General features: G+C 54.3%; 1 protein-coding gene across 5 annotated transcripts in view; it reads left to right on the plus strand.

Annotated features, from left to right (window-relative positions):
* Window positions 1-23,448, plus strand: part of CHL1 (cell adhesion molecule L1 like) — a 95,598-nt gene extending 72,150 nt beyond the window's left edge. For 3 of the 5 annotated variants that reach the window (XM_084902030.1, XM_084902032.1, XM_084902031.1), the window contains 18 exons: window positions 1,032-1,163; window positions 1,884-2,024; window positions 2,791-2,902; window positions 4,789-4,955; window positions 5,369-5,534; window positions 7,302-7,426; window positions 7,830-7,931; window positions 8,318-8,515; window positions 10,132-10,202; window positions 10,926-11,148; window positions 12,332-12,447; window positions 12,573-12,777; window positions 12,926-13,048; window positions 13,909-14,088; window positions 16,385-16,546; window positions 17,472-17,603; window positions 19,594-19,666; window positions 19,888-23,448. In XM_084902030.1, coding sequence (XP_084758156.1) covers window positions 1,032-1,163; window positions 1,884-2,024; window positions 2,791-2,902; window positions 4,789-4,955; window positions 5,369-5,534; window positions 7,302-7,426; window positions 7,830-7,931; window positions 8,318-8,515; window positions 10,132-10,202; window positions 10,926-11,148; window positions 12,332-12,447; window positions 12,573-12,777; window positions 12,926-13,048; window positions 13,909-14,088; window positions 16,385-16,546; window positions 17,472-17,603; window positions 19,594-19,666; window positions 19,888-20,104 — 2,645 coding nt within the window. In that variant the 3' untranslated portion in view covers window positions 20,105-23,448. Of the gene's footprint in view, window positions 1-1,031; window positions 1,164-1,883; window positions 2,025-2,790; window positions 2,903-4,788; window positions 4,956-5,368; window positions 5,535-7,301; window positions 7,427-7,829; window positions 7,932-8,317; window positions 8,516-10,131; window positions 10,203-10,925; window positions 11,149-12,331; window positions 12,448-12,572; window positions 12,778-12,925; window positions 13,049-13,908; window positions 14,089-16,384; window positions 16,547-17,419; window positions 17,604-19,593; window positions 19,667-19,887 lie in introns of all 5 variants that reach the window. The other 2 variants (XM_084902033.1, XM_084902034.1) reach the window with 2 other exon arrangements.
* Window positions 23,449-24,218: the final 770 nt, after the last annotated feature.

A 24,218-nucleotide genomic window follows, 5' to 3' on the forward strand; every position in this document is an offset into this window, starting at 1 on the left:
AGGCGTTTTCTTTCCACCTGATCACCTTTGCCCTCCCTCAAGGATGGGTGCATGACGTTTTTCATTTTACACAGCCCTGTGCTCTGAAGACTGCCCCTTTTTGACTAAAATGAGAATTCGGTGGTCTGGGGAAAATACGCAGCGTCTCACTAAGGGAATGGCGGCCTGCAGGAATGGTGCGGTGTTCTCTGAACCAGATCACCCAAACCATCACACTTCCACCAAAATCGGTGATGTGCTCCTGGCCTAGGGATGCGCTTCAGGTGACAAGCACAGCAGTCTTGTTTGCACTAAAGAAACAGCCTCCTTCTGCCCTGGGCCTCCACTTCGAGGTGCAAACAATGGAAGTGTGTCTTCTCCTCGTTGTTCCAAGGGCAGAAGCTAAGGCTGCTGTCTGGCTTCCCTCCCTCCTTACAAAGGACTTTCTGGGGATGAGTGCTGCCCAAGTGCTTTCCTAGATAGATGGGTAGGGTAGGCATGGATGTGAAATGCTGCAAAGCCGTTCACTCGGAGATACTTACACTAAGTGCGGGACATTTTCTTTCTTCATATCGGCCACACTCAATTCCCTGCCGCTGCTTGAAAATGAGCTGCAGCCAGCACCCTATAAGCACCGTCTGCCTCGTCCCCCTTGCTTTGCTGTTGGGATGGATGCTGTGCAGCAAAATATTGCAATAGCCAGTATAGATAACTGTTTTCAGTGTGTGTAATTTATCCATGCTGACAGTCCAAATGAGAACACACACATGCACACCCAGGCATGCACGCACACACAAGCGTGCACACACCGGAACACAAGCACATGTGCATACATGCATGCACACATGCAGGCGCGTGAATACACAAGCACATGTGCACACGCACACGTGAGCACGGGCGCGCATGCACCCTGACCTTACAGAACACTCAGCAAACATCCCTGAGCCCTGCTGTGCCTGCCACCTGCTGGTGTGTCTTGGAAGTGCGGGCCTTGGTGTTGGTGGACCCTCTGCTGTGGACACATCTCTGAGGAGCCCTGACTTTGTCCCCAGAGCCCCCTTACTGGACCAAGAAGCCCCAGAGTGGCGTGTACAGCACGGGGGCCAGCGGCATCCTGCTGTGCGAGGCGAAGGGTGAGCCCACGCCCGTCATCCGGTGGCGAGTCAACGGCGTCCCCATAGAGGGTAAGTGCCAGCCAGCGGTGACGGGGGCGGAAGGCCACGGAACGCCACGGAAGGCCACACACGGAGGGCCACGCCCACCAGCGTGGCTCAGTGGTTGAGCACTGACATGTGAACCAGGAGGTTGCGTTTTGATTCCCAGTCAGGGCTCATGCCTGGGTGTGGGCTCCATCCCCAGGAGCGGGGGCCTGCAGGAAGCAGCCCATCCAGGATTCTCTCTCACCATGGATGTTTCTGTCTGTCTCTCCCTCTCCCTTACTCTCTGGGATCAATGAAAATCATGTTTTAAAGAAAAGCAAGGAGGGCAGGAAGGAGGACAGAGGGAAGGTGTGAGGACAGGGCCAGTGTTGGAGGGTTGGCGCCAGGTGGGTGAATGTGGGTGTCACGCTGAGCAGGATCAGGACCTGAGTTTATAAGAGAAGTGATGCCCAGGGCATACTGGACCCGCCCGCTGCTGGGAAGCTGGGCGTGTCACCCTCGGGTGTGGCTGTGGAGTGGCGAGGAGCCTGAGGTAGTCGCTGTCTTGGCAAATACCAGACTGTGGAGGGTTCTGGGGTTGCAACTCACGGCTGAAGATGGGAAAGTCTAAAGGATTAGGCGCCGTGAACCATCACTCACCCTCCACGGCTCTTCAAATAGACATGCCGTGTGACATGCGTGATGGAGGGCGCATGAATCTTTCCGGCCCCGTGTTCCTCACCCGGGCTCTCCAATCTCCTGCAGAAAACCCATTTGCCGGTGACGTGGTCTCCCCCGGGGAGGTCAGCTTCACCAACCTGCAGCCCAACCACACGGCTGTGTACCAGTGCGAGGCCTCCAACGCGCACGGCACCATCCTGGCCAACGCCAACGTCGACGTGGTCGGTGAGCCTCCCTCTCCTCCCCCCCCCCCCTGCCCTCGAGAAGGCCCTTCCTCGGCCGTGGTCCAGCGCGCAGCGGTCAAGGCCACGCACACCAGCAAGTTGAATCCTTCGCGTATAAAACACGGGTGGACAGAGCCCTGCCGTCTGACATGTGGGCATCAGACTTTCTACTGAGATTATACTCGCACATAGCAGCACAATTTACGGTAGCCAAGGTCTGCACGTGTGGATTTTGGATACTCTCCTGACTCAAGAACAGAGGCTAATATACTGCTCTGTTCCATTCTCATGACGTTCCCATGGCTGTATAAAGAGCATTGAGTTGGCACATGTTCTTTCTTTCTTTTTAAATTTTATCATGGTTGAGCGTAAGACAGGTGTCTCCCCCTGTTCCCCCCAAATTTGAATGACAACGAGGTACCCCCTCACACCTGCCGGAGTGGCTACCATCAGTACATCAACCCACAAGTGCTGGCGAGGATGTGGAGGAGAGGGAACCCTTGTGCACAGCTGGTGGGAATGCAGGCTGGCGCGGCCACTGTGGGAGACAGTGCGGAGTCTCCTCCAAAAATTAAACATCCACTGCCATCGGCCCCAGCAGTCCCGCTTTTGAAAATCTATCCTCAGAATCCTGAAACAACGATTCCAAAGAATGCGTGCACCCCTACGTGCATAGCGGCACAATTTACGGTAGCCGAGGCCTGCAGGTAAATGGTCCCTTGTCTCTCGGACGCACGTGTAAAAGTGTTCCCGTGGTTTTCGAACAGATGTCCGCCCGCTGATAGAGACCGAGGACGGGGAGAGCTATGCCGCGGTGGCGGGGGCCAGCGCCTTCCTGCGCTGTGAGTTCTTCGCCTCGCCCCCCGCCCTGGTGTCCTGGTAGGTGCCGGTCCCGGAGGGAAGGTCGGCCGTGGGTCCGTCTTCCTTTCCTCCTCTGTCACGTGACAGGCACCCTGTTTCCGAGTAGCCACAGGCCCCGGGGGAGACGTGGAAGCACCCTAATTGCTACCCTCCCCAGGGGGCCCGGACCAGCCCCGGGGGTTTGCTCATTCGGGGAGATTGGGGGAAAGCAAAGGATCGGGGTGATGATGAAAATGAACTTAGGGTGTGTCTCCCATTGGGTGCCTCTGAGAGCCTGTGTCCTGAATTATTGCTGTTTGAGGTCATGTCTAGATAATGACGGAGTCTGCATTCAACTTCTCCAACGTGGGTTTGCATGTAAGGTCCCTCTGTGGCTGGCATCATGAGTCCAGCCATGTTGTTACATGGACCCACATGCGTGAGGCCTCACTGGCCACACACGGTGTCTCAGGGGCTCCCACGTCACTCCTGCTGTGCTGGGGGCTGAGACGAGAGCGGGTGGAGCAGGGCCGGCCCAGTGCGGGCCAGAGCCTGTCTTTACCTAAAATGCAGGGTTGTTGTTCATTGCGGATTTTTAGCGTGTTGTCTTTGATCTTTAAAAATACTCCATTAACATATTACTGATCTTGAACACTGAGATGTGGGGCTTCCCTGGCCTGACCCAGGCCCCTGCCTTTGCAATCCGGTGGAGACAGTGGGATGTCCTGGGAAATTTCAGCCCTCAGCCTGCTGCTGGGAAGTGTGCGGGCTGAGGCAGCGTGTGCGTGGACGATGGTGCATGTAGGGAAATGACTCGGGTTTGCAGGGTACACAGAGCCCAGGCCCACAGGACAGGAAGGACCCCGGGCCTGTGACGTCTCCACTGACCAGTGTCCCCAACACAGCAGGGGCTGTGGAGGGTCATGGGCCCTCGATCCCCAGTCTCCCATCCAGGCCCTGCAGCAAGGGTCCCCTAAGGGGCTCAGCATCTAGATGCCAGAGAACATTCATTCAGCACCAGGGACAGCTGCAGGGCGGCATGACCGGCAGAGAAATACAGGGCCCCTCCCTGTAGGTGTGCTTCAAACCTGTGGACCGGGACATCTCAGTTTGATTGCTAGTTGGGGCTCATGCCTAGGTTATGGGCTGGATCGTCAGTGTGGGGTGTGCAGGAGGCAGCTGATCAATGATTCTCATCATTGATGTTTGTCTCTCTCTCCTTCTCCCTCATTCTTTTTAAAAAATATATATTTTATTGATTTTTTTGTTTTTTTGCAGAGAGGATGGGAGAGGGATAGAGTTAGAAACATCAACGGGAGAGAAACATTGATCAGCTGCCTGTTGCACACCTATTGGGGATGTGCCTGCAACCAAGATACATGCCCTTGACTGGAATTGAACCTGGGACCCTTCAGTCTGCAGCCCGATGCTCTAACCCACATGTGTCAAACACAAGGCCCGCGGGCCAAATCCAGCCCGCCAGGCCTTGCAATGTGGCCCGCACCGCGCTGTCATCACTGCACTCCGCTGTCAGTTTATGACATTGTCAGTTTATGACTGTTCAGTAAACCATTCGGCCCGCGATTTAGGCTGGATTTTAGATTTTGGCCCCTTCTCTGATTGAGTTCGACACCCCTACTCTAACCACTGAGCAAACCAGTTAGGGCTCCCTCACTCATTTTATAAAAATCAATAAAAAAACATATTTTTAAAAATACAGTGGAAGCGTGGGGCCCTAACTGCGCTCCCCTGGACACCGTCAATGGGGCACATACGACAGTCAGTCACCGGTGGGGGAGGGGAAATGCGAGCCCCAGGGAACACTGCGTGAGGCCAGCCAGGCTCCTGCAGAAGGGACAGCTCGCATGACCTCTGCTAGTGCCCGGTTCGCACAGCCCCTGCTGACCCCCGCCCTCTGTCCACAGGCAGAAGGCGGACGCAGCCAGGCCTCTGGAAGGCCCCCGGTACCACGTCCACGAGAACGGGACCCTGCAGGTCCTCGAGGCCACGGCAGAGGACACGGGCGCCTACTCCTGCTGGGTGGAGAACGCGCAGGGGAAGACCGCCATCACGGCCAGTCTGGACATCCGCAGTGAGTCCGTCCTGTTTCCGCCTGGCGTGAGTCCTTACGTGGTCCCGTCGGTCTCCGTTTTCCCGTAGGAGATGGGATTTAAGCAACACCGGCAGGGCAAGAGATTGAGTCTTTTTAAAAAAAATAACAATAAAAATAAAAACATCGAGGCCTTTGTTTGCTCTCACTCCTTGCTCGCTGAGCCCAGGACGCAGGGAAATGGCTAAGGGATCGGTCACCCCTCCCACGTGAACCGCTCCAGCTGTCCAGCCCGGATGGAAGGAGTGGGCACTGCCTGTGCTGCTGGGATATAGCCGCAGGCTCTGCAGAAGGACCCGCCATCCCTCCAGCGCTGTGGCTGACGGAGTGGCAGGCCCGGGGGACGGGTGTGTCCTGCCATCCTCACCTCTGTGTTCCTTCCTTCGGGGCCACAGATGCCACGAAGCTCCAGGTCTCTCCCAGGGACCCCCGTGTCCCCCGGTCGCACACGCTGGAGCTGCACTGCGAGAGCGAGTGTGACCCGCAGCTGAAGCCCAGTCTGAGGCTAACCTGGAGCAAAGGGGGCGCCGCCTTCGAGACCAACAGCACCGAGGACGGCAGGTGGGCGAGCGGGGGCGGCCGGCGCAGGGGTGAAAGGTCAACACTGGATCTGTAACCGGACAACCAGGGGGTCCAGGCTGCCTGTCACTGCTTGAGCCAATTCAGCAGAGGCAGGGTTGAACCATTTTGAGCGTTTATTCCAATCCTGCTGGAGAGGTGTGGAAAGTACACATGTGTGCCTCCGTCCTGTGTACAGAGGGTCAGAAAAAATGCAGACGAGCCCAGCTGGCATGGCTTGGTGATTGAACCAGGAGTTCACGGTTCGATTCCCAATCAGGGCACATGCCCGGGTTGTGGGCTTGATCCCCAGTAGGGGGCGTGCAGGAGGCAGTTGATGGATGTTTCTCTCTCATCATTGTTTCTCTCATTGATGCTTCTCTCTCCATCTCTCTTCCTTTGACTCTCTAAAGCACATGTGTCAAACACAAGGCCCGCGGGCCAAATCCAGCCCTCCAGGCCTTGCAATGTGGCCCGCACCGCGCTGTCATCACTGCACTCCGCTGTCAGTTTATGACATTGTCAGTTTATGACTGTTCAGTAAACCATTCGGCCCGCGATTTAGGCTGGATTTTAGATTTTGGCCCCTTCTCTGATTGAGTTCGACACCCCTACTCTAAAGAAATCAATAAGAAAAACATACTAAAGAAAAGCAAAGAACATAAAACCCCTCAATTATAGCAGTTTCTCTCCCCACTTTATATCAACTAAAGAGCAAACTGCTGTGAACATATTTCAGATGTAATGAAATTTTATTTTTTAAGAAACACTTGAATACTTATGTACAAAGCTATGGTAAAAGTTGTATTCATCTTAATAATTTTTTTGTGTAGTGATCTGATTACCAAGTGGCAAAAGTGGAAGGAATGATAAAAGCCATGGGCAGAGGATACAGAAATAGAAGGGCTGGTCTGCCCCCTGCTGGTCGGATGAATCCCACAGTTTAGCTGCTGTCAGACTCCAGGTGGCAGCCTGCTCAGGGGTGGAGGGTGGGGAAATGGAAAATGAAAGGGATCAGAAACAGATTACCTGAGTCCACTGGGATGGGGGTAGGGACGGGAAGGTAGGGAGGGGGGACAGGGTGTGTGTGTGTGTGTGTGGTCCGGGGCAGCCACAGCAGCTCCTTTGATAGAAGAGCCCAGCTGATTCTGCGTGGAGTTCCCTAACATACACCGGGTGAGAGTTGCCCAGACGTGTGGCAGGTGTGAGACAGGCTGGACTCGCCAGGCACACCCAGCGGCACAGGTCCGCAGGTCCTGCGCATGGCTGGGCTTGGTCACTAAACACAGAGCAGAACACAGTAAAACCGCTCCCTTTGTGCAGGTGGATCTGTGTGTGCCTGAACGATGCTTTTCACATCCAGTTTCCAACCGCATGTGCATTGCATGACGTGGGTTTGGTTTTCTTTACTCTTCCTCCAATGGTGTTCAGTGGGGAGTACATGTTTTTTTTTTTTTTCTTTTTTCTTTTTTTTTTAGATACTTTTATAAAATTTTATTTTAGAGGGAAAGGAAAGAGAGGGAGAGAGAGAGAGAAACCTCAATGATGAGAGAGAATCATGGATCAGCTGCCTCCTGCACACCCCTTCTGGGGATCGAGCCGAAACCTGGGCATGTGCCCCGACAGGGACTCAAACCGTGACCTCCTGGTTCATGGGTCACGCTCAACCACTGGGCTGCGCCGTCCGGGCCGGAATACGTGTTTTTGAAAGGATTGTGATTGTCATTCCTTGTCTTTTCCTCCTCACCCCGTGCTTGCTGCTCCCGGCAGGATACTGATTGACGGAGCCCGCCTGACCATCTCCAACCTCAGCCTGGAGGACCAAGGCGTCTACACTTGCTCGGCTCACACAGCCCTCGACAGCGCTGCCAACGGGACTCGCGTGACCGTGCTGGGTGAGTGGCTCGCGGTGGGGCCTCCTCCGTTACCGTGACCTTCAGCCAGGGGTTACTCGGGCCCTGCACTTAGGTTGTTAGTTGGGATATTTTCAATTATGCAGTAGCCCAGTTTCAAACACTTTCGCCTCATCTTCCCCTAAAGACGTTCATTGGTGCTTCATTCCTTCTCCTCCACGCATACCCTTGCCAGGCACAGTGCAGGGGGGCGGGTACAGATGATGCTGTCGCGATGCTGGGGCGGGGTGGGGGTGGGTGGTGGTCAGCACAGGCCTCAGCCTATGACAGGGACCCAGAGGGGATGTAGCCCAGAGAGGAGGGAGGCTGGCCAGGCGCCTGGGTGAAGGGACAGCAAGCCAGGCCCCCTGCTCTCTCCTCACCTCTACCTTTTGTTTTCCACCAGACATTCCGGATCCCCCCGAGAACCTCCGCTTGTCGGAACGCCAGAACAGGAGCGTGCGGCTGACGTGGGACGCCGGGGACAGCCACAACAGCAACATCAGCGGTAAGGACGGCCGGGGACCCCTGCTCCTTGCCCTTCCCCACCTCCCTCCAGACAGAACGCACCGCAAAGCCAGGTCTGACCACGGTGGGCGGGTCCTCCTTTATTTTTTAAAATATATGTTATTGATTTTTTTTTTTTTTTACAGAGAGGAAGGGAGAGGGATAGAGAGCTAGAAACATCCACCAGCTGCCTCCTGCACACTCCCTACCGGGGATGTGCCCGCAGCCAATGTACATGCCCTTGACCGGAATCGAACCTGGGACCTTTCAGTCTGCAGACCGATGCTCTATCCACTGAGCCAAGGGTTCCCCTTTAAAACCTTCGCTGCCTTGGCTTCTGGGTGTGGGTCTCCCTCTAACTCACCTGCTCCCTTGCTGTTTCCCCAGAGTACGTGGTGGAGTTTGAGGGCAGCAGGGAGGAGCTGGGCCGGTGGGAGGCTCTGGCGACCGTCCCCGGGGAGGAGACCACGGCGCTGCTGCCCCTGGCGCCCTACGTGCGGTACCGGTTCAGGGTCATCGCCGCCAACGAGGTGGGCCGGAGCCGCCCCAGCAGGCCCAGCGAGCACCACGCAACGCCTCCCGCAGGTGGGTCTGCGCGTGGGTTTCCAGCCAGCGTTTCCAGTCTGGCCCGTTTGGCTGCCTCCACCAAGAACTGCTAGAGTGGTCTACCAGGGGTCAGCAACCTTTAAAACATAAAGAGCCACTTGGACCTGTTTTCGAAGGAAAAAAAAAACCTGGGAGCCGCAAAACCATTGCGACATTTAAAACAAATATAACACTGCATATATTGTTTCTTACCTTAATGCTATATACCGGATCGTGCAGAAAAAGGATTTTTTCACTTAACAAAAAGACTCTAGGCTTTTGGACTTTAGGTTTTCCCCCAAGACTGAGCTCAGAAAGTCCTGTGCACTAACAGCGCAGCAGATACTCAGACCACACTGCTCCTTCAGAAGGGATGCAAGCGAGCATCCCGCTGAGTGACTTCTGAGAGCGGAACATCCTGGTAAACTCACGTGCCGAGGGAGTTCAAGCTGAATCTCAATGTGTAGAAAGTCAGAGACTCCACTTGTTTGTTTATTTTTGTTTTTTTGCTAATCCTCACCCAAGGATATTTTTCCATTGATTTTTAGAGAGAGTGGGAGGGAAGGAGGGGGAGAGACAGAGAGAGAAACATTGACGTGAGAGAGACACACCCATTAGTCGCCTTCCCGCATGTGTCCCAACCAGAGCTAAGAATCGGGCCTGCACCAAGGTGTGTGCCCTTCACCAGAATCGAACCTGGGACCCTTCCATCCACAGGCTGGTGCTCTATCCACTGAGCCAAACTTGAAGAGCAGTTTTAAAATTAAGATCCATGGAAGTAAACCATCTGCTGCTCTCCATGGAATAATTATGACTCCAGGAACAGGACTTCACTCCTTTAAATAAAACATATGTTTTAAAGCCACCTCATAGGATGAGCTAAAGTTATTGAGGCAATCATCTTGCAATATATGCATACTAGAGGCCTGGTGCGTGAATTTGCACACTGGTGGGGTCCCTCGGCCTGGCCTGTGACCTCTTGTAATCCAGGATCCCTCGGGGGATGTCGGAGAGCTGGTTTCGGCCCGATCCCTGCAGGCCTGATCCAGACAGGAGGGAGTCCAATCCTGTGCGTTGAGCATCTGTCCCCTGGTGGTCAGTGTGTGTCATAATGACTGGTCGTCCGGTTGTTCAGTCACTTACACTTTTATATATAGATAAGTATAAACTGTATGTCTATATTTGAATATAGACTTATATCATCAAATCATTACATTGCCCACCTTAAACTTATGCAATGTTATATGTCAATTATATCTTAACCTTTTGCACTCCGCTGTCCCCTCTCAGGGGACATCGGAATTCTAGCATATCACTCGGATGTCCCCTCTCAGGGGACATTGCAGTTTATTAGTGATTACAGGGAATTGAGTTATTTCAACGCACGTTTCCGCCGCAAAGTAGCGTCGAGTAGCTGGTAGCCAATGTCCAGAATGGTTCGGAGTGCAAAGGGTTAATAATCCTATCTTAAATCTTTTCAGGGACTCAGCTTGATAGGAATCAATAGGTATATCAAAGTTATTTAATATATTAATTTACGGGGGGGGGCGCAATATGATAATTTGTCGATGGGCCATACAATGGGAAAAATATTTCTAATGCTTGTCATTTTTCAGCTCCAGACAAGAATCCACAAAACATAAGGGTTCAAGCCTCTCAGCCCAAGGAAATGGTTATCAAGTGGGAGGTGTGTATTCTTTAACGTGTTTCTTCGTGTCTTTTCCTCTCTCTTAGCTCTGCTTGCTAAGTACAAGGGAAGGACAGTATTTTTAAGAAAAAGAAGATAAGATATTTAGGTTATATTATCATAGTTTACGAATATATTTTATTTGTATGTGTTAAAGAACACTGGGATTTCAATGCTGTGAAAAAGTTTTGTGGCAGTAAATAATTTAAAGAAGGTTATTCAGGGTAGACCAAGACTCAAAACTGGGTGGCATTTCTTTGCATACGTATTTTTTATCGAATTTTTAGAGAGAGAAGAAGGGAAAATGAGAGATAGAAACGTTGATGAGAGAGAATCATTGATTGGCTGCCTCCCACACGCCCCCTACTGGGGATCGAGCCAGAAACCCGGGCCTGTGCCCTGACCTGGAATGGGACCATGACCTCCTGGTTCCTAGGTCGATGCTCAACCACAGAGCCACACTGGTGGGCTTGGGTAGACTTTCTTAGTTGACTCTTTCTTATGAAAAGTTAGACTTGACCCCAAGGATAGAATCCCAGCATCCGAACTGTGGGGCTCTTAAGATGGGAGGCGGTGAGGGACCGACTTGCACCCTTCCCAGAGTGACAGCAGTGCTCTCTGAAGAGGGGTGAGCTCTCCCCGGAGGGGACCCGCCGTCCAGCCTTCCTCACACCGCACACACTGTCACTGTCCGTGTCACTGACTGTCCTGCCTCTGCCTTAGCCGCTGAAGCCCCTGGAGCAGAACGGGCCGGGGCTGGAGTACAGAGTGGCCTGGAAACCCCTGGGCGCCCCCGGGGAGTGGGAGGAGGAGACGGTGCGGGAGCACAGCCTCCGGGTGATGACGTCGGCCGTCTACGCCCCCTACGAGGTCCAGGTCCAAGCCCTCAACCACCTGGGCGCCGGCCCCGAACCCCAGTCCGTGGTGCTCCACTCCGGGGAAGACTGTGAGTGACTCCTCGAAAGCAGACCCTCTCTCTCCAGGAGGCTGCGCTTCTGTCCATGACGTTCCAGCATCCTCTGCCCGCGGGGAGGGTCCTGGCTGGGGGAGGGGCTCGGGAACTGGACTGCGGCTCCTTCCTGAGGGTGAGGGCGGGACACGCGATTGATGGGTGTAGAGAGGGAGGATGTGGGAGGAAGGTTTTCATCCTCTTGAATCCACAAGAAAGCTATTTCTATATGGAAAAGCGAAGACCTGCCATCATCCCGCAGTCCGTTACACAGCAGAGCTGTCCTTGGTTTCCAGTTGTCTTTGCCCTCACACCTCAGAGACCTTGTGCCCTACCCCTGCCCCATGCCCCATGCCCCGCCTCCTGTCCTGCCTCCTGTTCCATGCCCCGCCTCCTGTCCTGCCTCCTGTTCCATGCCCCGCCCCTATCCTGCCTCCTGTTCCATGCCCCGCCCCCTGTCCTGCCTCCTGTTCCATGCCCCGCCTCCTGTCCTGCCTCCTGTTCCATGCCCCGCCTCCTGTCCTGCCTCCTGTTCCATGCCCCGCCCCTATCCTGCCTCCTGTTCCATGCCCCGCCTCCTGTCCTGCCTCCTGTTCCATGCCCCGCCTCCTGTCCTGCCTCCTGTTCCATGCCCCGCCCCCTGTCCTGCCTCCTGTTCCATGTCCACCCCCTGTCCTGCCTCCTGTTCCATGCCCCACCCCCTGTCCTGCCTCCTGTTCCATGCCCCGCCCCCTGTCCTGCCTCCTGTTCCATGTCCACCTTGCGGACCAGCATATCCCTTTGGGGTGAGAGCCTCCTGGCTCCCTGGGAACCGGCTCCACGGCAGAGCTTTTGTGAGGTTACACCACATGAAAAATCTTCTTTTTAAAAAAATACATTTTTATTGATCTCAGAAAGGAAGGGAGAGAGGGGAGAGAGAGAGAGAGATCGGTAGATAGAAACATCAGTGATGAGAAAGAACCATTGATCAGCCACCTTCTGCACGTCCCCTCCTGGGGATCAAGCCCGCAACCCAGGCACGTGCCCTTACGTGGCATTGAACCATGACCTCCTGGTTCGTAGATGGACTGAGCTCAGCCTCTGAGCCACACTGTCCGTCCCGGTGGAAAATCAGCTTTGAACGGGTCCCAGTCGCCACGTTCAGGGCTCTGGAGACCCGACCTCCCTCTCGTGCCCGCAGACCCTGACGCGGCCCCGGTGGTCCACGGTGTGGAGGTGGTGAACAGCACGCTGGCGAATGTGACCTGGTCCGCGGTGCCCAAGGACAGAGTGCACGGGCGTCTGAAGGGATACCAGGTTCCTACCCCGTCCTTCCCCGCGGACTGTGCCTCTCCCGCCGGCCAGGGCTGCTTCCGGAGGCAGGGGGCCCCGGAGCCCGCGGAGGCCGGCGGCCCGCAGGGTGACGCCCGTTTCCATTGCAGATAAACTGGTGGAAGACCAGGAGCCTGGCGGACGGGAGGGCGCTCCCCAAGGAGGTGAGCGTCCTGCGGTTCCCGGGCCAGCGGAGCTCCGGCATGCTGCCCGCGCTGGACGCCTTCAGCGAGTTCCACCTGACCGTGCTGGCCTTCAACGCCAAGGGCGCGGGTCCCGAGAGCGAGCCCTACGTCTTCCAGACCCCGGAGGGAGGTGAGGCGGCGGCGCGGGGAGGAGGCCCGCGGGGAGGGGGTGGTCCAGCGAATTTGTGACCCACGAGTTCGCCTCTTGATTTCAGTGAAAGATGACAGGGCTCCGGGCTGTCGTTTTTAACTCTCCAAGGGCCTGCTCTTGTTTTCAGTGCCCGAACAGCCAGCCTTCCTCAAGGTCATCAAAGTGGACAAGGACACGGCCACTCTGGCCTGGGGGCCGCCCGGGAAGCTGAACGGACACCTTACTGGCTACCTGCTGCAGTACCAGATAAGTAGGTGGAAAGGCGAGTTGGATGCACCCGCCAGTCCACGTGTCCACGTTGCGTGGAGTGTGTGGCCCGTCTGCGGAGGCCTCGTGACCGCCCCGTGGGCAGCGGGCCTCCTGCTGGTGCGGGGCCCGGAGGACTGGCTCAGAGCCTCCGCCCGCCCCCCGCCGGGTTTTAGAAAGAAAACGTTATTGGGACACAGCCACGTGCGTGCGTTTGTATTTATCCAAAGCGCTTTCTCGAGGGGGTGTCCACGTTAGGACTGAGAGAGTCTCTTCCACAAAGGCTTAGTCACAGTCTAGTCCTTTTCCGAAAGGTTTGCCAAACCCCGGGTTAGTGAAGCCAGCATGCCGCCGGGTGGCAGGGAACATGTGTGTGGTGTTTATGGATAAGATACTTCGAGCCATCGGCTAGCTCTCCATCCAGCGGGACCTCAGCTTGCCCTTGCTCAGCCTCGGAGAAGGAAGGGAGGGGGTAGCTCCGAACAATTAGTGCTGGGAAGACCCCAGGCACACGGATAAGCAAAACTAAGGGCGGCGGCACTTTTATTATTACAAATGCCATGTGAGGCATGGTTCTTTAAAAATGTTTTTTTTAATTTTAAGAGAGGAAAGGAGAGAGAGAGAGAGAGAGAGAGAGAGAGGGGGGGGGGGGGAGGGAGAGGGAGAGAAAGAGAGAGAGAGAGAAACCAATGATGAGAGAGATTCATTGATCCTCTGCCTCCTGCACACCCCACACTGGGGAGCTGGCCTGCAACCCGGACATGTGCCCTGACCAGGAATCGAACGTGCCCTCCTGGTTCGTAGGTGGACGCTCAGCCCCGGAGCCACGCCGGCCGGGCTGAGGAATGGTTCTCTGTCTCCTAGTAAACGACACCGAGGAGATCGGAGAGCTGAACGACGTCCACATCACCGCCCCGGCCAAGGCCAGCTGGCGGCTGTCCAACCTCAACGCCACCACCAAGTACAAGTTCTACGTGAGGGCTTGCACGTCCCGGGGCTGCGGGAAGCCCGTCACGGAGGAGACGGCCACGTTGGGAGAGGGCAGTAAGTACAGGTGCCGAGAGGACGCAGGTGATATGTAACTTGCCGAGGAAGGTGTGCCTGTGCAAGGCTGCTGGGCGTGCCTGTTAGGGGTCCCGTGACCTCGGACGGTCACCCTTTGGTTCTCCACCCACACAGACCCAGAATGCATTTCTCTTGTTTGTAACGTTCACATTGGTTCAGGGTATGGGTTTCTGCACGACAGTCATAGCTCAGTGTGTGTAAGGTCAGGGGCTGCTGTTTGACTTAAAGAAAATGGGGGCCATGAGGACATATAAGGTCAGTGGGAGGTTATTTTCCTTTTGGAAATGTTTCCAGACGAAGTGCAACACTGATCTAACACACGTTTCACTCACCCCTGCACACGCTGACTCATGCCCCAATTTTATGTGCCTGTCCAGTGGCTGGCAGTGTATGTCTGACCTGGAAATGGCCAGCCAGACTGGTTTCATTTGCACAGTTTGTCTAATTTTAGTTGCACTTTTCTTTTTCCAACTCAGAACCATTTCTGTCCCCAAATTATTTCTCCAGCCACGACGTGAGCCGTGTTCTTGCTAAGCTCACCCTGCCACCAGCAGGGCCTCAGGAGAGAGATGAGAAAGCGGAGTGAGAACAAAAGGCCTGAGTGAGGTCCACACGATCGGACCTGGAGGGATATTTGGGGACGGGAAGCAGGAGAGGGAGATGGCCGGGACCCCCTCCCACTGGATTTCAGCTCGATCTTGGGGAAAACACACACACACACACACACACACACACACACACATTTTCACTGAGGAGCTGTACCTTTTTTAAAAAAAATGTATTTTATTGATATTTTTACAGAGAGGAAGAGAGAGGGATAGAGAGTTAGAAACATTGATGAGTGAGAAGCATCTATCAGCTGCCTCCTGCATACCCCCACTGGGGATGTGCCTGCAACCAAGGTACATGCCCTTGACCTTTCAGTTTGCAGGCTGACGCTCTATCCACGGAGCCAAACCGGTTTTGGCCTGGAGGAGCTATATCTTGATATCACAAAACCCTCCCCAAGGGATGCCTTTTGTCAGATTGGGGTGTGCGTGTCTTTCTTCTCGCTCTGCCTCCACAGCGCACAAGTTCAGAGGATGGGGTCAGTCCGTCTTGTGGTTATTGTCTGGTTGTCTCTGGATCCATAATCTCAGAGGGAGAAGACGGGGTTCATCAGAAACAGGCTTCTGTGTGCCCTTAGTGGTCTGCACGAAACACTGGCTTCTCTGTTGGTCAAAAGCTTGTGCTACTTCGTGGTCTATTAATACTTCTGTTCCTCAAAGTCAGAGCTAACTGCCTTCTGTTCCGATGGTGCTCAAGCTGACCTCTCTGCTCCACCAAGGTCACGGCCCCCCTCCTGCCCAGGTGCCGTCGGGAGCAAGCCAGCGAGCGGGGCCCTTTGTCCTCAGAAACTCTGCCTCGCTCCCCCCTCCTTGGGACGTCATCCCTAACGCTCAACACGTCACATCATATCCCATTGCAAACAGTTTCAACATAGGGACTATATCTTACTTTTTAATGCATTGTTCACATTTCCCGGTTTCCATTTAGTCTGTGGAGTCGATTTTTAGCAGAAATAGGTATTTTGGCTATTTTGCTGCAAGACCAGACATTCAGTGTGTCTTTCAATCACATTTGACCCCTATGTCTCTCTGCAGCGATGAGTTTTTACAATGGCCGTGTTGGCACACTCATGGTTTTCTTTGAAAAGTGTCCGTTTCTCAGAGCAGGTCCAAGCCTCGGTGCATTGTGGGTACATGTGCCCAGAAGCCTGCACTTTCTGTTGCTTATGTCCCTACAAATTCTCCGCACTTACTGTGCGGCCGCATCCGGATGCTGCTCCATCAGTCTCTATGGAGACGAGCAGGGCAAAAAGCAGCAGCGTAGCATGAAGGTGGCCTGCGCTTCCAGCGACAAGCCCCCGTGGCGTGTAACAGTTCAAATCCTGCAAAAGGATGATGTGCCATTTTTTTTGAGGTCCATGTTTGGTTTGGAACCATTCGCCTGACCAGGTAGACTTCCTAGTACGTACAACATTTACTTATCAGCTTGTACGTCATCCCAACGGGCCATGCATCAGCTCAAGACATTTACCGAATTCCAGGATATGAAAAAAAAAAAAAAAAGGACCTGTTCATTGTATTGATCCTCCCAATCACTCAGGAACTCTCTCAGGGGGACGGATGCTACCCGCTGCTCTCTCTTTCCTCCTGACTAACCATCTCTCTGTTTCCCACCTTCCGCCCGCTCTGCCTGCTCCCGTGCCTGTGCTCTCCCGGTGCGTCCTCAGGCAGAGGTGTCGGGAAGCTCCCGGAAGGAGTGAATGCCACTGAACAGGCTCAGCCCCCCGAGGCGCCTGAGCCCGGAGCCGAACACGCGGTCCGCCTCCTGCCCAAGAACTGGGCCGGGAACAATAGCATTTTTGAAGATGTGATTGAGGCGAGAGGGAGAGGTGAGAAACGGGGGCAGCCGCGGGCAGCACCCCTGCGTCCTGTAGATTGCTAATGCCCCCCCCACCCCCTCCCCGCATTAAGGGTTAAAATGTGTGCAGTGTGCTCCCTATCAGGAAGCAGTTTCCACTTGTTTTGCATAGCGGTTTATTTATTTATTTATCAATATTTAGTTAGTTAGTTTTTTTTAAAATCCTCATCGAGGAGAGTTTTTCCATTGCTTGTTAGGGAGAGTGGAAGAGAGAGGGAAAGGCCGAGAGAAACATCGATGTGAGAGAAACACATCGATTGGTTGCCTCCCGCACACGCCCTGACCAGGGCGCAGGCTGGGGAGGAGCCTGTGACCGAGGTAGGTGCCCTTGACCTGAATCGAACTGAGGACCCTTCAGTCCTCAGGCCGACGTTCTATCTACCCACCGGGCTAACAGCCCAGGGCATCAGTATAGCGTTGAAAACTATCCAGATGAAAAGCTTTCCACGGAGCCCTCGCCCTGGCTGCTCTTTCTGGAATAGTTGCCTAAACTAGCTCCTGCTTATTAACACACGTGAATAACAAAAACTAAAAAAAAAAAAACAACTAAAAAACAAAAGGAACTCGGACCCCAGAGTCACCAAGGCAACCTGCAGCGACCGAGGTGGCTTCTGCTTGCGCTTCTGCCGCTGCGTGCTCGCCTCGACTGCCCGCCTGTCCCCCGCCTTCTGTCCTCACACTCTCCCCCGGCCAGAGGGGCCGTCCCCAGGCCGGAAAGAGCCCTGTGTCCACGTGCTCCCCAGGAAGTGTCCTCCAGGTCCCCTCCCCTCCAGGGTCCCCGGAAGGAGACACAAAACGGATGCGGTGTTGTGTGTTTATCAATGAGGTGTCCCTTCCCCCAAAGGGGCCCGGAGCTGCGGGCTCCCCGGCCCTCAGCGTGTGGCTTCTGTGTGCAGAGTACGCCGGCCTGTACGACGACATCGCCACGCAGGGCTGGTTCATCGGGCTCATGGGCGCCATCGCCATCCTCACACTCGTGCTGCTGACCGTCTGCTTCGTGAAGAGGAACCGAGGCGGGAAGTACTCAGGTAGAGGGCTCCTCTTGCTTGTTTCTGTTTATCGGGGCAGCAGTGCACTCACAGAAGCAGCCTGAGCATCCTCTGAGGAACGCGTGGCTGGCGTAGACGTGGTACCTCCACACAGTGGAGTGCTACACAGCCGTGAAAGGGACAGATGCCGCCATTTGTGACAGCGTGGGTGAGTCTTGGGAGTGGCATGCCAACTGGATAGGTCAGGCGGAAAAGGACGGGAACCGTGCGATGTCACTCCTGCGAAATAAAACTAAAAAGCAGCCAATGAGCAGATAAGTTTGTTTTTACTAGAATTTTTGATTGATTAAACATTATCCTCTAGGGGGCACTCTTCAAGATGTCTATTACCTTCTAAATACACTTAGAGGTTAAATTTACAGGAGCACGTTAGAGATAGCGGGCATTGTCTACAGGTGGTTACACACTTTCCAGTTTCCGGTATTTAACATGGGCTCTAAGGAGACTTTCAATACTTCCCAGCTTCTCTCTTTAAAAAAAATAAATAAATAAATAAAACTATTGATTTCAGGGAGGAAGGGAGAAGGAGAGATAGAAACACCCATGATGAGAGAGAGTCATTGACCAGCTTCCTCCTGCATGCCCGCTACTGGGGATGGAGCCCATAACTTGGGCATGTGCCCTGACCATGAATCAGACCGTGACCTCCTGGTTCATAGCTTGATGCTCAACCTATGAAGCTTCTTGTTTTTATTTGTAAGATAGCAAAGATGGTGAGGAGACTTATTCCTGAGTCACACACAGACCCATATTTTAATATATATAGAAGGAAGGATCCCAAGGGGAAACCCCTGAGATGCAGGGGTTTCTTTGCTCCAATGATTCTCATAGCACCGGCCCAACTAGTCAACCAAGCAGAGTCAGCTGTTGCTGGGAGTACACTTCTTTCAGCTCTGACCGGTGTCAGCTACGCTGCCCCTGCATAAGGGGCACATAAAATGTCAACAAAACCCATCTTAGCCTAATGGTTGTTTCTGCCTAATTTCATTCAATTTCCAAATGTATTGTACCTTACTCAGATGTGCGTAGTGTGCTTTGTTCCTGTTATTTTTCCTTGGTATCCACGAGGCCTTGGTGTAGGAAGGGGTTGCACCCAAGGCTGTGAGTTCAATGTTCATTGAGGGACAGTGCATTGGCGTGTGATTCGTCCAGCACATGCTGATTGGAGACCCTTATGTGGAACAAACACATGAGCATACCGTCTACGTTCCTGTAACATTTATGCAGTTATGCATCTCGTTTTCTGTCTGTGGAGAGGGATTGCCGTGAATTAGATTTTCAGGACAGATGACTGTGCTGGGTAACTCACTGGCAGCTTTTTTTCTTTTCTTTTTTTAATTCATTGATTTTTCACAGAGAGGAAGGGAGAGGGATAGAGAGTTAGAAACATCGATGAGAGAAAAACATCGATCAGCTGCCTCCTGCACACCCCTCACTGGGTATGTGCCCGCAACCAAGGTACGTGCCCTTGACCAGAATCGAACCTGGGACCCTTGAGTCCGCAGGTCGATGCTCTGTCCACTGAGCCAAACCGGTTTCGGCTCTCTGGCATGTGCCCCGAACAGGAATCAAACCGTGTCCTCCTGGTTCATAGGTTCATAGGTTGACGCTCAATCCCTGAGCCACGCAGCCGGGTCAATAATTGGCTCTGAGGGGAGGCGTGACCTCTTCCAGAAGGTTAGGAGAGCACCACTGCGTCCTCAGCGGCCACGGCCGAGCCTGGGAGTCACAGAGTGCAGGGTGAATACATGGAAACGGGCGATGGGCAGGGGCTCGATGACAAAGAGGGAGGACCCAGAAAAGCCCCTTTCCCTCACGAGGTCACGGGTGGAGCGAGAGCCCAGCACAGGCACCCTGACCCCGCTCATCGGAGGTGTGAGCTCGGGGAGGTTATGGGTCACCCGCCCTCCTCCGGCTGATGTTGTGCCTTTAGACACGTTCCCACTGTTCACTTCTCTCTCTGCTCCAGTGAAGGACAAGGAGGACCTGCACCCGGACCCGGATGTCCAGTCGGGGAAAGACGAGACCTTTGGGGACTACAGGTGAGCGTGGCCCCCCCCCAAAAAAATCTTTTAAAAAAGGAAAGTAGTTCCTCCGTTGCTCAGAATGCCACAAAGGGGTTGTGATCTTTGAAACGTGTGTCTGTGAGAGTGTATCTGTCTCCCCCGGTGACGATGCCCTGAGCACAGACCTCTGCTCCACCCTCGCTCTGCGGGAGCTGCTCCGGTTCGAGGCCGCTGACCTGCTCCCTCTCCTCCCCCAGCGACAGCGATGAGAAGCCTCTGAAGGGAAGCCCCCGGTCCCTTGCTCGGGACCTGCCGGCCACGGAGAGCGCCGACAGCCTGGTGCCCTACGGGGAGGGGGACCACGGCCTGTTCAGCGAAGACGGGTCCTTCATCGGCGCCTACGCAGGCTCCAAGGAGAAGGGCTCGGTGGAGAGCAACGGCAGCTCCACGGCCACCTTCCCGCTGCGCGCGTGAGTGCCACGCGTGGGAGCCACGTTCCCCCTGCGAGCGTGGCCATTCCTGGGGAGCCACGTTCCCCCTGTGAGCATGACCACTGCCTGTGGGAGCCACGTTCCCCTTGCCCATGTGGCCACCACGTGTGGGAGACACGGTCCCCCTGCAAGTGTGACTACCACGTGTGGGAGGCACGTGTGGGAGCCAGGGTCCCCCTGCCTGCATCGCCTCCAAGTGTGGGGGCTGTGTTCCTGCTGGAAGCGTGGCTGCCTCATGTGGGCATCAGTGGTTCCCACCGACCTCCTGTCTGTTGGCTCACGGGCCCAGAGCGAGCACCCAGGACCCCGCACTGCCAGAGGCTCTGGCCGGACCCCCACGCCCTGCAGCCACGCGGAGCAGACAGCACTGCCGTGAACAGTAACATGCGCTGAGCGCCACGGGCCTCTCGCCGTTGGTCCATGTTCTTTCCAGGTGCTGAACATGCAGAACACGGAGCAGCCGTGTGTCGGTTCATGAATCCAAAGTGTCTGTCAGTGTGTTCCGTCCCCACCCGCCGCGTTTGCACAGACGTGGCGGCCCCGCAGGGTCCCTGTTTGCACAAGGGCGCTCCTGGCTGGGGAGCCTGGGTGAGTGTGCCCCTGCAGGTTAGCAGGTAGACGGGGGAGCACCCCGGTTATTTAAGTGTAAAGAGGAAAATGAATGTCTTATGAAAATCGTTGGTTGTCGGTATGCAGTCAGAGTTTATTATTTAAGTTTAGGAGAAGTCTTAGGTGCACGGCCCGCGAGTGCCGACTGAGCGCTCTCTGCCCGGAGACCGTCCCATTCGAACAGTGGCCGGACTCGCTCAGCTGTGATGCCGGCCCACATCCCGGGGGTGTTTTGTTCTTGGACCGAATTCAGCTGCAGGAGAGGCCGCGTCCCAGGCAATTCCTCGCACGGCCCAGGGTGGTCGCCGTGGCTCCCTGACACCTCGGCTCCCACCAGGACTGCTCCCCCTCCTGCTGTTCCCCTAACTGTAGCTGCATCCATGCTGATGTTCACAGCGGAGGCGGTGGGGCTGGAGGGCAGAGGGAGGCCCAGAGTGCCGTGCGTGCAGAGAGGACACGAAAGATGCCGCTCCCACCATCCCATGGCCACGCCCAGGCCGTGCGGCTCCCACACCCGGCTCTGCACACAGCTCCTGGATTCTGTCTCCTCTGTGGCCTCCGCCAAGGGTCTTGCCGTAGCATGTCCCACAGCGAGGGAGGGAACGTCTTCATGTTTTTTCAACATAAGCTTTGTTGTGCCCCTCCATCACGGGCTGTTCGCGGTTGGCATGTTCTGTGTCCTCCTGGCGATGTCAGCGCCAGGGGAGGGGATTCGTCTCCTGGCACGTGGGCTGCTCTTCCGTCTGAAACTGTCCAGGAAGACGTGTAGAAAGAGACGGAGGTGCGTGCATACGCGTCGGCGACCTGCCGTGCTCAGCTCGCAGTGTGGAAACATCTCGCCCTCAGACCCCGTCGTTGTGTCTGTGCCAATCTGGTCCCCAGGTTCCTCCTTCCTTCTGGAGCTGTGGCTGCGGGTGTCCCTGCTCGTGAACTACCCTTGACTTCGGTGTTTGTTGCATCTATCTATCTAGCTGTCGTCTTAAACCTCGTGTGTGGTCCAAAATGCATGGGCAGGAAAGAATGAGTTAAAACTGACTTACGGGTCAGGATCGGAGCGTCCCCTGCACCCCAAGCACGTGTTTCCAGCGGGGAGCCTGGGTCCTCGCCCCGTGTGCACCCGGAACTCTGTCCGCATCTGGTTTCCAAGGATCCGCTTTCCTGGAGGCCGGATCCTCACGTGCTGACCGCTCCGGGGGAAGTCCGGTCCCCGGCTCCTGAGGAGGCCAAGGTCGTGACTCGGGAGCTTCGTTCCTTGGCGACATTGGTTCCTGGTCTTTGTCGTCAGGTCTTAAGAGAATCACGTAAACAGGAAGCAGTCTCCAAAAAAGCATCGGGAGCTGGTTGATGATGAGTTCAATAACCTCCAGTGAGAAGTCAACACAGAGGCCAGATATTTCCTTTTCCGAAATCGTAGCGCTCCCTTCGCTGGGGGACATGGAGGTCCCTTCCGAGTGGCCCAAACCAAGGGACACGGAGCATACGCCAGGCTTCGGCGGCCTTTCTCAGTCTCCCGTGACCTCTCCTCCGTGCATCTGGCCTCTTCTCCCGGAACCCCCACCCAGAAGGACTAGATCCCAGACCGACTTTCTCGCACCCACTGCTTCTTTGATGTCACAGGTTGTGTATTCTCGCGAGGACTCTCGGTGGAATGACCGAGGCTTGGGGAGACCCCGGTTCCCTCCTGGTCCCAGCACCAACTTTGTACAGAAACCCCGACACAGGCACACGTGGCTGGACCCCCTTGGCTTCAAACGGTCTCAACTCTCAAGTGCTAACCATGATCTCAGTTACCTTCTCTCTGTCACAGGGTGTTCTTCTCTACGGAGAAAAAAAAAATTGAAAATAATAAAAGCTTAAGATGCCTTCAAACTCGATAAGCAAACCCATACTCCGATGATGTACCGAAAAGTCACCCCACGCACACCCACGCAATGCTTTCCCGTGAGCACATAAATATATTTTTATAGGAAAACAAACCTACAGGAGGTTCGCTGTCCCGTGAGCAGCGAGACACGCACACGCCATCAGACATGACGAGTCCGACGAGAAGGAAGCAGGGTCTTTGCTGTACAGAAGCGACGTCATGAGCTTCGCACGCATGCTCATGAGCCGATGTGAATTCTTCGGTGGGTGTGTTCTATTTGTGTAAAGGCGTCTGCTATTTTGGATGTCCCCGTGTTTGTAAGAAATGTAAAAGCACAAGGGCATGGTGCGGGAAGCCTCAAATAATAGTATTTTTTCCCCCTATTTTATACTCATGGAGGAGATGAGCTAAAGAGAGGGACCGATCATGAGAAATGGTGTTTGGCTTTTCTAAGCATTGAAAACTCGGCTGCCCGCCGAAACAATAGTTCTGTTTACATGCCGCTAAGATAGGGTTCCTGGCACAAGGTGGGGTGGGTTCAAAGGGGCTGGTGTGCACTCTGTGGCAGCCTGGGCACGGAGGCTCCAGTGGGGCAGCTGTGTGACCCCACTGTGTGTCTTACACACCACGTGATGATGTCATCAGTAGAGATGACGTGTGCAACTGGCTTAATGGATTGCTATTTTTTTTTTTTTTTTTTTTACTTAGGTTGATATTCATAGCAGAACTTTATTGAAATGTGTTTGTGTTGTAGGTGGTGTTGTACTATGCCTGTGACTACGTATGGTTTAAAACTATTTTCATCATCCATGAGACTCAACTTTCCAAATAAAAGTTTGACTTCATGAACTCTACATGCATTTGTATTCTTTTCTGTCTGGATGAGAATCAGGATTTACGTATCATCCTCACCTTCAGTGTCTTTGTGAAGTATAAACAAGGTATCCATGCAGGATAAAGACAGTATTTCTATTTGAACACCTGTGTTTACAACAGGCCTTTTACAATCAATATCTCCAACAGATCCTCTGCCGGCAAGTTCTCTACTGAAGGTTAATATAAAACCGAGGCGAATGCACACTCGTATCTGGTTGTTTGTAAGACAACACAGAAATGTCACTTTTCAAGAAAATGGCTGATCACTGTCCTTTCCCATAAGGCTGCTGGGTACCTGGACTCCCAGTGGGGCTCAGCAGACCATCTCCTGGAAACTGAATTTTGAAAGTGCTGTGTGTATACTAAGCATGTTACATACATCAGCGGCTGACATCCGGGACAGCCTTCTCTTTGTGGAATGAAAGAATGGGACGCTCCCTGATGAGTGTGGCCAGTGGTGGGAGATAGAGCTGTCTCACTCCCGAACCCGGGCTGGAGCCATGCTGTACATTTCCTCCCCACCCCCCTCACCTCCTCTCAGAAATGCTGAAGGAAGGTGAGCTTGGGATCAAGCCTGACTGATGGATCATGTTTAGAAGACGTGGCTTTTACATACATGGTCAAAACATACACAGGGGAAACTATATATATAAAAGACTAATATGCAAAGTGTGCCCTCGGGAGTTCGATCACTTGCTATAATGTGCACTGACCACCAGGGGGCAGTGTGGAATGAAGGAAGGTCCTA

Source organism: Pipistrellus hanaki (assembly GCF_964339955.1).
Source record: "Pipistrellus hanaki genome assembly, chromosome: 13".
Taxonomy (NCBI): Eukaryota; Metazoa; Chordata; class Mammalia; order Chiroptera; family Vespertilionidae; genus Pipistrellus; species Pipistrellus hanaki.